Genomic DNA, 17,156 nt, shown 5'->3' with positions numbered 1-17,156 from the left:
CCTGTTTGTCCCCCCTTTTCCTGCTGATTGCTGATGCATGTTTTGGACCTCAGAAATTCAGCAGGCAACAATTTAAACAAATTCAATTGTCATGGGGGAAAGGGAAAGCCCTAAAACTCATTTGCACTTTTGCCTGCTGCTGCTGTTGCCCAGAAGGCAGAAAGCACAAATAAGTAAAATATGATAAAGAAAAAATATATATATGTATATATTTTGTACAAATTTTGCAACTGAAAATTCTTGAGCTTAAAATTTGCATTTGTTATTACTTCGTCGGTTTGCAGTTGCAATTGTTGAATATGCAACAATGCCCCAAGAACTGCATCCCCTCACTCCTCATTGACGATAACTCGGTGAGCAGATTTAATTCCAAGCCAGATCCTGATTGTATTACAATGTGGGCGGAATGACGCCCTCCTGTTTAGCTGGGGAAGCAGATTCAGATCCAGAGCAGAACAGGAGTATCCCTAGGAATCGTAGAACATTTTCATAAATCATAAAATTTACGCTCAGCCAAATGAAATGCATTCCTCATGGGGTCGCTAAGCTAGGTCAATCTCTAGGTAAATTGAAAGAACTTTGGCATTTAGCAGGAAGTCTTTGGTTTTCTTTACTTTACCTCAAAATCATCAATCATGTAGGTGGAATATTTTAAATTGGTATTCCAGGTGGGCGATGGAATAGGGAGAAGATACATCTCAAACTTAAGTAAACAAAAAAATCCAATCAAAAAAGGGTACAACCAAATATATTTTAAATCATGTTAATGAATGTTCAAATAGGTTTTTGTTCTATAATTTATTTTAAATATTTCAATCACTCTTCATTGACTATTAGTTTCCATAATTTCCTACGAAAGAGCATTTAAAATTCGTTGCTTTCTGAATGAAGTGACACAAATTTCTCTGCAACAATATTTTCTGTGCAACCGAATTGGAAACTTTTGGTTTTTTGCCATGGCGCAAAGTTTCTAATACCCGGCAAGACTTTGGTGGGCCAGTGCCGCTCATTAGACTACAGCCACGCCACGCCCCCCACCCGTGGGCCTGTCGCCCACTTAACCTCACAGTGACCCAGTGGCAGAGACACACACACACACACACACTGGCAGGAGTTTTTAAACACCTCTGACAATATGTGGCGAAAGTTGATAACTGGAGAAATGTTGTGGGGTCGGGGGAGGACAGTTTTCCAGGGTCTGAGGCGAGGCCAAGGTCAAGGGGATGCTGAGAGACAACGGGAGTGGCAGGTAATCGGCTTGTTTAATTAGCTCACTAAGCTCCACCTGGATGGGGCATTAGCGGGCTGTCGGAATAAGAAGCTCTGATTGAAAGTGTCGCGCGGCTTGCCACAAAAGCGACAACTAATTGCCACATAATCAACAACAACAACAGCAGCAGAAGGAGGAGAGGCAGCAGCAACAGCAGTGGCAACCACAACAACAACAACAAGGGACAACTACTGCGGTGGCCTTTGGGTTTTCCCAGGAGAAGGAGGTGGGGGGGGGGGCACTGGCGGATTTTGAACACTTGCGCTTTTTACCAACTCAATTTACGCTAATTACTGCCTTTCGCTTCAGCGATAACTGCTGTCAGCTGCCCCTCCGCCAGCCACGCTTTCTCCGCATTTCCCCCACTCGATTTTCCCGAATTTCCATCCGTCCAAAAAACGGGAACCAAGCGCTTCTCCCATCGCCCATCTGCCATGCATGCGAATTTATATTGTCATTAGCTCTTTTTGTGCAAACTCCGAGTGTATTTTATTGAAATCCCCGCCTTCTTGCCACATTACCCAATTCGCCGCAAAAGAGAGCATTAGATTAAGCTAAGAGACTCTGTTTTTTAGTGCTTTTTCAGTGCATGCGCGCTCTTTGCTTAAGCGGAAGTTGTTCTCTTTGACACTGACCTAAAGCGGGCAGAGTTACTAAAAGATGTTGTCTGAGGATGTGAAGGATGGATAGGAAACTATGAGGATAAAGGCTAATTATCATCAAATATTAAATTATATTTATAGTCATAATTTATAATCAGTAATAATATTTCATTTGCCTTATAATTCAAAATATAAAAATTCTAAAAATGGTTAAAGTCCTTTACCTTTAACCTAATGTTATCTAAGGTAAATGAAACGACAAAGCTGTAGAAGTTTTCATAATGAAAATATATAAATAAATATAGTATATACTTTGAGCATTATAATATAATAATTAACAATCCCAAAATAAGTAATTAGCTAATTAAAATATTCCACAACCCCAAGCTTGCTTAATCCTTAAACTCCCCTGACAATCATAAACCTAGATTAGCAGCAGCATAAGCTTTTTAATTGTGTTAGAAATTGGTTTATGTATAGTAATAACACATTTTTATGGTCACAATAAAAACCGCTTTAAACATTAAAAATTCCCCACTTAAGTTTAGATCCTTAATCCCTTTAAAGCTCAGAGGATCAGGTCTAGGTAAAAGCACCCATATATTAAGTTACTACCTATAATTTCCATTTCATTTCCCGAGCTTAAATCTCAGCCTTACATAAAAATCCACTTGCAGACAATCATAAAACAAACTTTAATTTGGCTCAGGCCCATAATTCGCCATCATTAAGTTATTCTGCTAAAATTTATCGCAAAATTTTCGAAACTATTTGAAACATTTTATTGTTAGACTTTCACAAAGAGCACAAAGAGATCTCCCAAAGAGAAGAAAAAGAGAGTGAAATGCGGCGAATTCGATGTTCGGCACACGAGTTTCCCACACACACCCCCCCTTTTTCCTCACGAGTTTTCCCGAGCCGAAGTCCCCCCGAGAACCGAATGATAAAGGCTCGTGTGCGTGCTCGGGAATCCCCTCTAAAGTCCCCGAAACTCGCGCCACTGGCAGCGGAAAATCAGTTTCAGTTTCTGTTTCAGTTTCAGCGCGACATCGACGGTGAACGACAGGCGGAAAAGCGCGTGAAAGTCCACAGTCAAGTTTTTGGTGGAAAATGTAAGGCCCAAAATATACGTGAGACGCGACATTTTGAGACCAAAAGTTACTACGGTGTGTGCGCGTGTGTTTGCTAAGTGTGTGTGTGTGCCAAGGTCTGAGGAAAGCGGGCACAATTGGGTCGTAAATTTTTGGAAAACGTGTGAAAACGCAGGAAAAGCCTCATTGCCTCATTGCCGGCAGTCGAAAATTGAATGACCTTTTGTCGCTTTTTTGTTGTTCCAGTTACTGTTACTGCTCCTGCTGCTGCTGTTGTTAATTCTAAAAACGCTCTCGGCACGCGAATATTTTACGACATCGCTTCCAAAATTATATACGATTTATTTCGAAAAATAAAAATAAAAACAAAACCAAAATACAAAAAATACCAGAGTTCGGTGCGTGTTTGCTGGCCAGAATAAAAGAATGGGAAGCTGCCGTCTGCGACAAACAAATTATAAAAGTGTTAAACGCCCACAGAACGACCTCCAGCCCCTCACATTTCCCACTCCCGGCCCTCCCCTCTCATTAGCAGTCAGCAAATTAAGTTGTTTTATTTTTAGCAGTGCCACCAAAAATACAAATTAACAAATTAAAACAACACGTCGACAAAATACAAAACAAAAGGCGCAGAGGGACTATCTTTGATCTGCTAGTGAACCGCGTCAAAACACACACCACACAACACACAGAATATATATTGAACGTTAATACACTTTTCTGTGTAATCCAATATTTGGGGCCCGAGAATGTGACAAAAATTAATAGAAAACACATAAAATATTAACGGGAAAACAGCGGAGCGGAAAAGTGGTGGAAAATTTACGACAGATTCATTGCCGCCGATCACAGTGCGTATGCGCAATATGCTGAAAGCTGCCAGAAGAATCGAAAAGCACTTTCGTTTTCAAAACAACAGTGAACACTCTTGAGAGTGAATATTTGCTAAGGGGAATTTCTAAATGCAATTTTAGTATTTCTCTATTTTTTAAGATTTTTTAAACAAATAAAATTGAAGTAAGTTACTTTTAAATACTTCAGATTATATGATTTTATATTTTCTTTAGCTACAAAATGTAGTTTTTAAACGAAATTACACCCAACAATTGTAATTAAATTATCCTCTTTCTGACATTATTCTCTTCAAACAAATATATATAAAAACCCCCAAAAATATGACTTCACTTCTCCATAGTTAAGCAAGCTCCTTATATTCTTTTATCGTATTTATTGTGGTAGCTGCTTATGAAACAGAAGCAGAACTTTCCTTAAGGAAAAACTTTCGCTTGTTTCGACTGCATTTCTTGATGAAAAACTTTTCCCAGACAAACGCACAAGGACAACTGGAAATTGTCAAGTGGCAAGTACTTTGGCTTTTCCGCGAGGAAAACTCACAATTGTTGTGCGTATCAACCGTCTTAAGGCCATCAGCTTATGTGGAATTTCAACTGCAATCCCCAAACAAAATGTAATTGTTTCGGTTTCCTTTCATAACCCATAAATGGGTGAACCTTCCTCAATAAAATATGCATACAACGGGAATAAACTTCGGCACAATAGAGCAGAAACAATGGCCGGAGGGTAAATTAAGCCCACCCGGAACTAAAGTTGCCTCCTAATCACAGATACTAAGCATTAGAGCAGACACTGGGCCCCCGAGCCGAGCAACAAAGTGCAGACGCCAACAATTAAAGGGAGTTAGAGGAGGACGCACGAAGGACGAAGGACGAAGCACCCAAGGCAATGCTCGCCAGGATAATGGCTGTGGAGCAGATCCAGAGGCAGAGCCAAAGCTAGAGCTGGAGCTAGAGCAATTGAGTGCGTTAACACTTTTGAGAGACACTGCTGACGTTGGCAGGAGTCTCGGGCTCACTCTTATATCCAACGTCTCAGGATCCCCGCATCCCTGACTTTCCCATACACACACACACACACACGCTTTCGTGCCCTCTCTAATTCCATTACGGAAGCAACAGTGACAAGTGGCCGAGGATTCCTTGCAGGACTCGGCAGAAGGCACTGCAGAAGGGGGGCAACATGTCAGCAGCAGCCACTTGTGATTGAAGTCGCACAGAGCATCGATGCACAGAGAGAAATACTAAACAAAAATGGAAAACAGAAACTCTTGAAGTTGATTATTCAGTTGATAAAATATTCAAAGAGTACTCATAAATTAACCTAAAGAAAAACCAACTTCCAGTTTAATTTACTGAATTTTTCTCTCTGCATTTTAACTGACTAAGTTCTGCAGTTGAACTCGGACCTTAATCCACTCCCCCTGTCTCCGCTGCTCATTAGTCTATCTGTTCTCCTCGCCCCTGTGAAGTTTGCAATTAATTAAGTTTTAATTAATTTCACACAGCGAGGGAAAAAATTTCCAGAGAAAGGCTGGGCCATCTATGGCACACACCATTTTTCCAGGAGGGCGTGTGAAAAAGGCAATTCCCTGGCAAATGTTTAACAAATTAGATGTGAGGGAAATGCCCAAGTAGCAGCAAAGTTTTGCCCCCGAGACATTCGAGCAATTGATTGATGCCAAAGTAAATGGATGGCAGCAGGTCTCTGAAAATAGCCACCTTTCGATATATGAACATATATGTATATGGGGGAAAAAGAGGCGTGACTTGAACAGTTTGCCACATACTCCTCATAATTTTGGATTCCGAGCAGAGGGGCGGGGACTTATTTTCGGATACCGAAACACTCACATGCCACCAAAGTTTGTCTTATGAAATATTCAGGGGAGAGCAGCTGACCCGAGACAAAGCCCAACTTTGGCCCAATAACTGATTCTGGTTTATGCATTAACCATAATTAATTGTACGATGTGAGCTGGCCAAAGAATTTAGGGTTAGGCGTTGCCCCTCTAATTTTTAGGCTAAACTTTGTTCAAGGCAAAGGAAAAGCCAGTTTTTACTATTGGAAAAAGCTATCCATAATTGCTATTCTTCATTTATTGCTTAACAAAAGATTTCTGTTATAGAGAGCCACACTCTCCATTAAAAATCTGGCTTATCAAAGCAGGCAAACAAAAACGAATTTAATCAATTTATGTTCCATAACAGAAGTAGCAAAAAAAAAAAAACAGCTCAAATGAAATTCCTCTTAAAGCTTTTCAGACCTCCCAGACGAGAATCAATTTTTGTTGTTCAGTTTTTGGGTAGGTTCCAGGCGGATGGTAAATAAAAAGAGTCGTTTCATGGAAATGCGAAGCGAGCAGCGGCAACAAAAAAATATTATTCCGGCCTAGCAGGAGCCAAAAAGAGCAAATGCATCTGCAACAGCAACTGAAACAGCAACAGCAACTGCAGCAACAATAAAAACAGCAGTAACACCAAGGACGAAAGCAGCAACAAGGACAGTGCAGAAAAAGTTCAACAAACGAACGTTAAAGGATTAAATTGTCTGCCATTGATATTAAGTGTTTTAAATGTCATTGCAAGTGTTTAATTCACGCGAAAAACAGCGAGGCGAAAACAGAGAAAGAGACTAACGTCTGCAGAGAGAAAAAATATAGAAAATTTAATATAATAAACAAAAAGAAGAGAGAAATTTAATTAAGCTAATAGATAAATAAAAATATTTATTAATTATCAGAACTAATAAATATAAATTCTTCTTATTCTTAAATTGAATTTATAGGTTAGTTTTAGTACCACTTTTCTCATTTTTACAAGATTATCCTAAGGATTAAATGCAATATCTTATAAAACCCATTCTTGGCTTGCTAAATTTCTACTGAATAAAACTTCTCTAAGCTTCATTTTGCCAAATATTTTTCTCTCTGTAGAAAACCTAGGTCTCCTAAAAAACAAAACGAGACACAAAAAATAGTGTATAGTGTGTGAATAAGGGAAATCAAAACAAAAATATATATCTTCGCCAGAGATTGCCATAGATCAAAGCCCGAAAAGCAAACAAAGTGCGAACTGATAGCACACAAAACAAACCTGATAAAGTGCTAGAAAAAAGGTAATAAAAGCGGAATACAAGAGCAGAGCTCTCTCAGCGAAGGATTGCAACAAGAGAAGGAGTCGGGTCATCGCAACATGTTGACCCTGTGGACGGCACTTTTTTGCTGCCTGACGGGTAAGTCGAGCTCCCATTCTTCTATCGTATTCCACCTACAGAATATAACCCCCAGAATATATATCCCATATTCAGTATCCTGCTTAAGCATGCATAAGATTATCAGCAATATATATGTATTTATACTTGGGCCATATAGGCCCACTCACCCGCCTCAAGGTTGTTATTGTTGCTGCCGCCCGGGCCGGGCGCTGAATCCTTTTAAAAACATTTGTGGTTCGGGCTGCGAAAATCCTGATTTATGTTTCTGCCTGCTGCGTTGTCCTTGCAATCCTGTGCCGCTGTTCTGTTCTGACATGGCCACTGCCAACCGCAGCAGGACCAGAGCACAGTGAGAGTGAGAAAGCGATGGCTGCACCAAAAGAAAAATAAATTTAATAAAATGTATTGCTTATTACAAGCTATGAATATAATTAATATAAAGTCATATATAATACTCCTAAATTATACTTAGTTTCCTAGTTAAAAACTCTTCCTTATTGATCCAATTTAACCACATTTTCTCCCAGTGCATAAACTCAAGAGAGCGACGTGGTGCCAGGACAAACAAATGCGGTCGCTTGCTGGTCGCTTGGGGTCGTTTTTAAGGGCATATCGCATAACAGCAGCTCCAATGAGGGAGGCATGAGCAGTGTGGGGGTTATGGGGTTAAGGATTGCGGCTGCCGTGCAATGCCTGGCTTTGGGGGTTAAGGCTGAGTGGTGTCGGTGTCACTGCACTTTAAATTTTAAACGCACACACACACACAAATTGCTTTCTACACATAATTATGCATAATTGAAAAGTGTAATTATGCCCGAGACTCGGTGACTTTATGAGCCGCAAACTGTAAGCTCAATCAGGCGAACAGGCAACAGGCACAGGCTCTGGCCGGGGCCAAGGCAGGACCTCCACTCGAGCGGCGCAATGTTTATGCGAAGCAAGTCCTTTTAATTGCATGCCGCCTGTAAAGAGCAATAAAAAAAGAAGGAGGCTACAAAAAAAAATATAGCAAGGAATCCTGCAGGCTTCCCTATGGCTACTTCTCCTGCTCCTGACACAGCCAGACTTTCGCACAAAGGACGAAGTCTTGAAGGGACTTTGCTTGAAAATGAAATGGAGGGAGGGAGAAAGAAATCCTGCCGTGACACATTTGAACCCATCTCTAAATTATGTCAAGAAATTAATGTTTCAAAAGATTCATATTACAAAATTCATTATGGCAACAGTGTGATACATTAGCAGGTGAAGCAAAGGAAAGTAAGAGACAGTTTTCCATTTTCTAGATAGAAATTCATAATATGACTAGGATAGGTATAGGAATAAGCAAATATGATATAATGATTATAATATTAAGAGGTATTTTAACATATTTTCAAAATTACTTGATAAAAAACCATACGTATATAAGATTTAAGTACATTTTCCCACATAAATATTTATACAGAATTAAAGAAAATATATGATTTCATCATCCCAAAATAATAATCTAAATATGACTAGGATAGGTATAAGGATGAGGAGATATCATATAATGATTATAATATTAATAGGTATTTTTCATATATATTTAAAATTATTTGATAAAAACCACACGAATCTTAGATTTAGGTAAATTTTCCCACATAAATATTTATACAGAATTTAAAAAAATTTATAAATTCATCATACTAAAATAATAATCTAAATATGACTAGGATAGGTATAAGGATGAGGAGATATCATATAATATATTTAAAATTATTTGATAAAAACCACTCGTATATAAGATTTTAGTAATTTTCACCACATATATGTTTATACAGTACTAAAAAACTATATGATTTCATTATCCAAAAGTAATAATCTTATAACTGATATATTTTCTAACCCAGTTCTGATCTTTATACCTCCTAACCTGCATACTTGCCACATTCGATGTCAGATTCCCAAACATACTCATAAAATAGCAGGAAAGGAGGTGGTAAACTTATCGATCCTGACACCATACATACATATAACATGTACCTGTGTCCTTTGCCATCCATCCTTGTCTGCTTATTGCTTCACCATTCCGCTTCAATTCAACTTGGCCATTGTTTTGTGTCCTTTGTTGGGGCTTTAGCTCCTGCCATGTGTTTTTATTGCATTAATTTTTATGGTCGCCTGCTTTTGTTGTTTGTTGTTTCTTAGTTATTGTTGTTGCTGTTGTTGCTTCTGGGGTTTTGTTTTACCGTTACCGTTGACTGCCTTTGTTTTACTTTGTTGCGTATGCCCCAAAGTAATAAAGCGAATTGGTTTTTCCTCAAATAATTTCCATTTTAAATCCAGTTGGCAAATCCCCGCCCACTTGGCTTGAATTGCTGGTATTTTCCCTGCTTTCACTCTCGCTTTCCATTTACATCTTCAGTTTTCTGTTTGGTTTTTCCTTTCCGCATGTTGTGGGCGCTAAGCAAAAGTGGCTCAATTTCCCTGCATAAAATTGTTTCGAAAGTTTTTCGCCGAGATTTGTTGTCGTTTGCCGAAAAGTGGCAAGTGGCATTTCGCAATTGTTTCTCTTGCGCTTATCCTTCTATATAGACACTTGAATATTCCAACGGAAAAGCCTCCCCGATTTCCATGTACTGTCAGTTGTCAAAGGAGGCCTCAAAATTTAATTGAAATTTAGTGTAAACACAATGACAGGCAGTCGATTATCCTGCTACTGCGGTTCCAACAGCTCCTGTTCCAGATTCCTTTTCCGTTTTCCTTTTCCTGCTCACACAAAACACAATCACAATCTAAATATATTCAACATGTGTACAGGAAGAAACAATACATCACAATGCCTTATGGTGCTTTTTATTTATATTTAATTTTCAATGGAAACTATTTTTGCCAGGAAGTTGGATATTTGAAAGCTTTACAGAAATTTAAAACAAAGTTGTTGCTTTATATTAATGAGATTTAATTACGGAAAGCAATTAGATTTAGGGGTGATTTTATATTTAATTGAGTAATTATTTTACATGCAATAATTAAATATACATTTTATCTTAAAATAATGTCGAGTGTTTGATGGATTCTTAGTTAATATGCCGGAAAGTAGGCCGTAAATTATTTGTGAACAAAGGAAAAGCATAAAAGAACTATGTTACGTAGTGATTTATTATTAATAAAAAAGGATTTTTAAAATATTTACAAATTGATAACTCAAAAATAATCAAGTAACATTTATTTAACGACAATTTTCTGAGGAAACAATTGCCTTGCCTGACATATTATATCGATGTCTTAAGACCACATTAATTGTGAATTCTTTTCGTATAAAATAAACCAATATATTTCCTTCAAACTAAATTCAAATTTTCCCTTATTCCTTTTCCATTTCATGTATATATATAATTTCTCTGCGTGTATTATTCGCTGTATTTCCCGGGTAAATCCTTTAGCGCGCAAATCCTGTCAACTTTGGCTTGACTTTCCAATTTGCCATCGTTCGCCCCTTGTATGTGTCAAAAAACTTGGAATCGACCCCTCTTAGTCCTTAGTCCTTGCTCCTTACTCCGCTTACTCCACCAGCCCCCTTTGAACCCTCGGCAGTACATAACATTTCACACGTGTCACTGAGCAGTGAGTTGTTGGCTGTCAAGATGCCACAGCCCCTCAATCGGGCGATCCTGGCAGGCCTCCTGCAATCCTGCGAACCTCCGAATGGGAATCTAACCCGGCTGCCAAGACAACCAAGACAACAACAATAGCAACGCGGACAGGGAAACATTGGAAAATTGTATCGGCCCTGTATTAACATTCGCTCACAGCCACGCCCCCACGCCCCCATTTTCCCAACTCCCCTCCCTCCCTCAAATTGTTTGCCTATTTGCTTTGTGCATATGGAAATGAAATGGCAAACAAGAATGGGAGCTGAAGTGGAGCAAAGAAAAGTCAGGGGAAAATTACGTTGACACAGGCAAACGCTCACACACACTCACACTGCAGAGGGAAATAATAGAAAAAAAAGAAAATAAACTCACTCACACCAAACATCGCCAATTGGCCGGGGCAGCAGACATTTTTCCCCCGTTTTCCACAGACTTTTTCTCCTTCTAGTCACAGCAACAGTTTAATGCAATTATTTACTGTCTCCTCTGTGATGTGATTTATTAAAAAATGTAAGGGAAGTCAAAGGAAGAAGGGGAAAATGTAAGTCACTTAGGGAGATATTGAAGAAAATAAATCTTCAACGATTTAAGAATATATTAATCTGTGTTAAAGTGTCAAATAAGTTATAACAGAACTGCAGTTATCCTTTGATTTATAGATAAATGAAAACATCATATAATTATTATAAATCTCAATATATACAACTGAGAAAATATTTATGTATTTATCCATGGCAACACCTAATTTTCTAATTCTGCTAAACATTTCTGTAATAATTGCAATTAACCCACAAAAACCCATCATCGAAAAGCTTAAAACTTCTCGTAACCAAAATTACAAACTAATTTACTGGCATTAATTCAAATATCCCAAAACTATGCAGGCTGATAAAGTATTAAGGCTATTACTGCTATACATTAAATGGATTACAAATCATTGAAATGTTAAACAAAATGGAATTTTCAGGAAATGCAGCATTCAATTATGATTATGGCTTACAGATTGGCTTAATTAAAACGAAAACACTTGCAGTGCGGGGTGTGTAAATACCATATCCTTGATATATATAAACACATACGTATATTAAAGCACCAGGATCCGTGGGAATGAAAAGTAATAATTGCAGCAGATTAAAGAATTCCCTTACTGGGGGATCATAATCGCTTTGATTAACGATCTTCCATATTTTAACCCGTGAAACTGGAAACTCGTTGGCACGCGCCAGTTTAACCCTTTCTCGCCGACGCCGCCAATTGCCACCCAGAGCGTTGATTGCCCCTTTTTAACCCTTTTTTAAATGGGGGAAATGCGCACGAGGAGCAACTTGAAAAATTCCAGGACTCCTCGTGTCCTCTGCCTTTTTTTTTGGGTTGGCAGTTCATTTGAATTGTTTTTGTTGCCGCATGCCACTCGTATCCCTTGTAATAGGGTTGCCTATTTTCAATTCCTCTCCGTTCATTTCTTTATTTTGCTTATCGGGGAGCAAGAAAAGCTGGGCAGTAGCAGCAGCAAAGAAATAAAAGCGAATAGGAGCATGAACAAATTGTTTACGGATGTGTTTGCGACCCGCTCCTTTGGAGCAACTACAACAGAAAAACAAGCAACACAAAAATATATATACATATATAAGGAAAAAGAAAGAAAACCCCAAAAACCCGGAGAGGATGTAGCAAAAATTCATAACAAACTACATTTCATGGCATTGTGTCAGTTGTAGTTTTTGCACTGTAACCAGAAACTATTCAAGGGGAACGCTATTGATTTGATTATAAATGAAAATATAATATAATACTTGTTTTTCTAACTCTTTTAAAATTAAAAAAAAACAAAAGCTATTTTGAGATTTTTCAATTAAATATCTTAAATACCTATTCCTCTAACATTCTTGAAAAAAAAAACGAAGCTAATTATGAAACAAAGTTTAATTTGATCAAGTTAATATTTTTTAAAGGATATTTTTCTCTCAGTGCCTTTCGGGCGGTATCTGTGTGTGCTGAGGAAATTCACTTGACTTTTGGCTACCATTTTTTCTTGGCTTCTTCGGCTGCTGCTGAGGTTGAAACTGGCAAACTGGCGGCATAAATAAGCTCTGGGCCAGACCAGGCCAACTGTAAGTCCGACTGCTGCAGTTGTCGCCGTTCTGGGCCAACAATGGCTGATGTTGCCAATAGGTAACACACACACACGCACATAAACACAGGAACACAACTACTACCAATACGGGCACTTATTTATGGCTATTTGTCGGCGGAGTTGGCCAGGACTTTCATGGCATCTTTATGGCTCGTTACTGTATGCATATCGCAGCACAAAGTTTCCAACTTTAAAGTCAACAGATTCCGAGTCACAAAAATAAAAACACATTTTTCCCAAGTTTACTTAGCAGTTTCTTACTTGGTCTTTACTTAAGCTCCGAGCCAAGTTTGCTGCACTGCAACAAAAAAGATTGATTGAGATGGATTGGTTATCGAGGGAAGTATGTAAATAGATTTCCATGAAGAAGGGTTAAGGGAAAGAATTTATAACAATTTATATGTGTATGAAAAATAATCTCAAGAGAACTTGATATTTAAGAGGATTTAAATAAAGTCCTTTCCCATACTTGAGAATAAAATAAATAATAAACAGTTTCTGTGTGCCAGCTAGACGTTGCCCTGGCAATCCTTTAATCATCTTTGGCAATAAGTGTTGAACAAACATTTCAATTTGACCTTATTTATTGCCTCTTTAATCCAAGCATCCATCCCAGGCACTTGAAAAATCATCAGAAGAAATTTTCACATTTTTCCAGCACATTTACAAGTACATGCCATATGTCTGCGGCACGTTCAATGCCAATTCAAGCCGATTGTTGACATAATTGCCAACAACAGACATGCAGGCAGGACAAACATGGCCTCGATCCTGGCTTGGTTTTATTATTATTTCGCTAAATTGATTTTGAATTTAGTTCAATGTTTATGGTCAAATGATTTCATTTTTGTGTCAGTGCCAGTGCCAGTGCCAGTGGTTGGGAATAAGGAATAAGGATATACATGGCTTTAGGTGAGAGCTGCCGCCTCAATTTTTGCCCTTTTGTCTAACTTATAAATCATTTGTGCGGCGATGCGTAAGCAAACGGCCCAAAGAGCTTTAAGAGTCGGCCACCCGAGGGATAATCCCGATCCCGGGGCCCAAAAATAAATATGTGAAACGAGGTAAAAATGAAAAGCGATGCCCCGAAAGTAATCCCCAATCGATTTACAACAAAAAATACAAAAAAAGAAGTGTATATAATAACGACTGGAGGTGAAAAAGAGAAGCGAGACTCATTCAATGAGTTTCCGTTCGCCATTTGGTGACTTTGAGCGAGGTTCCCTTTTTTGCATGTGGGGTTCCTGCAGAGGGAGGATGTCTCCGGTGTTGGTATATACATTTTTTATGTATTTCATATCCATTAAGTTCAAAGCGAAAGATGTGTCCGGACAGGCGGCAATGGCAACGACTACAGCGGAAGCATCTAATGTATTGGCTCCGACTCCACTTGGGTGCTGGGATGCTGCCGCTGCTCCTCTGTGGCTCCTAGTGGCCCCTCCTGAGTGCCCATCCCTGCCCAGCCGGGCGACGTTGAAATTTCAATTACTCAAGCAAAATGATAAATGAACTTGTAGCCGCAAATTTTTGCTTTTGCCTTTTGTCTCGACCACCCTCTCTCTCAGTCCACGAAACCAAAAGCCATTATGAAGACAGCCCACTAAGTGTGTGGGCGTGGCCAACATGTGTGTATTGCATGGCGTGTGTAGCATAGTGTAGTGTAGTGCTATATGGTGTATAGTGTATAGTGAAACTTTTGCCAGTTTGCCATTCTTTGACAGTTTTTCGCACCAAGAGGCAAGTGTATAGCGAGGCATAGTGGCTCATTAAACTTGGGCAACACTCTGGCCAAAAATGTCACAAAAACATGTTCTAAATAAAGCGATCTTTTTTGGCGGAGAATTAGAACATCTTGCAATGTGAAAAAGTTGAAATTAAGTTTTTTATTATAATTATAAACTGTATTATAACATATCAATTTGTATAGCCTTGCAGGGTATCATTATTTTAGTCAGAAGATTGTTACGCAGTGAAGGAGTCATTTCCGACCCTATAAATCATATATCATTTTGATCAGCATCATCAGCTGAATCGATCTAGCTACTTCCCACAAGAAAATTTGTTTTGTTCTAAATTTTGCAAAATTTTTACACTGTTAAAATTGTCAAAAAATCGACAAAATTTTTAATTTTTTTACATTTTAAACTGAGTATGCAGACTTGTTAACCTGATAAAAACTAGCATAAGACAGCTTTCCGAATTGAAATTAATCAATTTTTGGAGAAGTTGTGCGATTTTTAAACATTAATTGGTTAAAAATTGATTATATAAAAATACAGGCAAATATCAATGAAAAATTGAACATTCTTGTGCGTTCCTGGGAGCATAAAATGTCCAAAACGTTGACGATTGCAGAAAGTAATATATATTCTGAATCGCCATTAAAATCCTAGTTAATGAGTACCAAAAATTTGAGAACAAAAATATTGACAATTTCAGCCAATTTTAACGAATTTTAAAAGGGGTTACATTGTGACAAATTTTCAAAAGTTGGCCAACATTTAAAATTTCAAACTGAGTGTGCAGGGTTGTTAACCTGCTAAAAATAAATATAAGAAAGTTTTCCGATTGAAAAATAAATGATTGTTTGGCTTAGTTATGAGTTTTTAAAGTTTTGATAGGTCGAAAAAATTGTCACATAAAAATGTTCATAGCTTTAAGCTAATATATGATTCCGATTCGCTCCTATAATTAATTTAAGAAATGCATCCTACATTCACTGGGGCTTCCTGAAGTTAGTTTCCATTCTTGTTTAATCAAAATTGCAAAACTAAATAAGTTATTGTCTTCAAAAGTAAAGACTTCAACTTAGTCTTTGGTGTCACTTATAATTTCCACTCTATTCTTTCCTGGGAAATATTATTAATTAAATATATTAAACACAATTTGAGGCAAATATTTCCTCTCAAAATAACTTGCTTCATTTTCTCCACTCCATCGTGTTACTTTTCACAGTTGAATACGCCTCAAGAGCTAGCTTTTCCAACGCACTGTGTGCTTCGAATAAACACAGTAGAGTGCCAAGGAGAGTGGGAAAGCCAGTCCGGTCCAAGTTTATTTTAATAATATTTTCCTGGCCTGCAGCTCGAGCTCTCGTGACTGCAGTTGGAGCTACATAAGCATATACACACAGAGAGTCGCAGAATAGAGTCGTACTAAACCAGAGTCGCAGTGCGATTGCAGCTGAAGTCGCATGCTGCACTTAATTAGCAGCTGAAATATGTGCAGCATGTCGGCGGCAATTGAGTTAATTAAATAAGCTGGCATGACAACTGCTACTAGAGAGCGACTTCATTAGGTCCGAGCCACACATGACTATCAGCCAGGCGCCAAGGAAGCCACCCACGTAACCACTTGGCCCACTTCAATGGCCATTGAGAATGCATTCATTCGGTGGCTCAAATACAGTTAGCAGTTTCCAGGACTCTCGTTAATAATCAGGTGTTGTTTTGTTCAATGTGGTTGCCCACGCTACACTAACAGAAATAAGTATATGGATAGCTATTCATTATATAAAACGAATAAATACATTTAATTTAATATTAAAAAAGGTACAAGAAGATAAACTGATCCTATAAACATGTCAAATTTCAATAAGAGAGATTAATAGAAGGAAAAAAGAGGTACACATATTGAAAAATAAACAAAATCTCTAAAATGTGTGTATTATAAAATTTCTAAATTATTTTTCATCAAATTTAAGTTGTATTTGAATTACTTTTTCAACTCAGTGTAGAATCCCATGGCTCCACATTCTCAGTGAGGCATTCTAAAGCCGCTTCGACATCAACTTAATTGCATTTCATTCATACCTAAGCAGGCAGCCAGTGGAAAGGAAGAGAAAAGGTGTCAGTAATAGTGTGAAGTTTTATTTCCCTTCAATGCCATTTTCCACCAGCTCCAGCGAAATGCTTCAAAATAAAGTAAAAAAACAACAGCGAAACAAAAAGTGGGACGAGTAAAGACAAAGGGCAACGACTCTAGAATGACTCGGAAAAATATATATTTACTCAAAAAAAAAAAATACATAAAATATATAGAGAAAAGTCAGATAGATTTAAATAGTATTCTTTTAAAATTAAAATGGGGTTTAAAGCATTGTAAGGATAAAGGCAATACATTTTTTATAAAAAAATCAACTTTTAAGAAACTATAATCTTGGAATAAAATAAATATTCTAAATTCCTGAAAGAAAGAATATATTTTCTCCTTGATTATTACATCGTAGTTTATTTAGTTATTATTAAATTAAAATTAAAATTAAACTTACTACTGTTTTCATTGTATTCTCTTAGACAGAAATTAAAACAGATTTAAATCCTATTAAGAAACTCATTAAAAATCTTTTCAATTTTTCAACTCTTAGTATTC

General features: G+C 37.7%; 1 protein-coding gene and 1 long non-coding RNA gene across 4 annotated transcripts in view; one reads left to right on the top strand and one right to left on the bottom strand.

Annotated features, from left to right (window-relative positions):
• Positions 1-17,156, bottom strand: part of LOC110184786 (uncharacterized) — a 99,509-nt gene that overhangs the window by 45,810 nt on the left and 36,543 nt on the right. For both annotated transcript variants that reach the window (XR_015272964.1, XR_002319715.2), the window contains exon 3: positions 7,202-7,404. This is a non-coding gene — a long non-coding RNA (uncharacterized LOC110184786). The remainder of the gene's footprint in view (positions 1-7,201; positions 7,405-17,156) is intronic.
• dpr10 (defective proboscis extension response 10) overlaps positions 2,881-17,156 on the top strand; it is a 44,585-nt gene continuing 30,309 nt past the window's right edge. The window contains exons 1-2 of one of the 2 annotated variants that reach the window (XM_020953421.2): positions 2,881-2,984; positions 6,850-7,052. In XM_020953421.2, coding sequence (XP_020809080.2) covers positions 7,013-7,052 — 40 coding nt within the window. In that variant the 5' untranslated portion in view covers positions 2,881-2,984; positions 6,850-7,012. Of the gene's footprint in view, positions 2,985-6,753; positions 7,053-17,156 lie in introns of both variants that reach the window. The other variant, XM_086838725.1, reaches the window with a different exon arrangement.

The sequence above is a fragment of the Drosophila serrata genome, unplaced genomic scaffold, assembly GCF_035046125.1.
Source record: "Drosophila serrata isolate PLE 108 unplaced genomic scaffold, ASM3504612v1 contig_359, whole genome shotgun sequence".
NCBI lineage: Eukaryota > Metazoa > Arthropoda > Insecta > Diptera > Drosophilidae > Drosophila > Drosophila serrata.
Note: the sequence above shows the minus strand (reverse complement) of the source record. Positions and strands in the feature narration are given on the sequence as shown.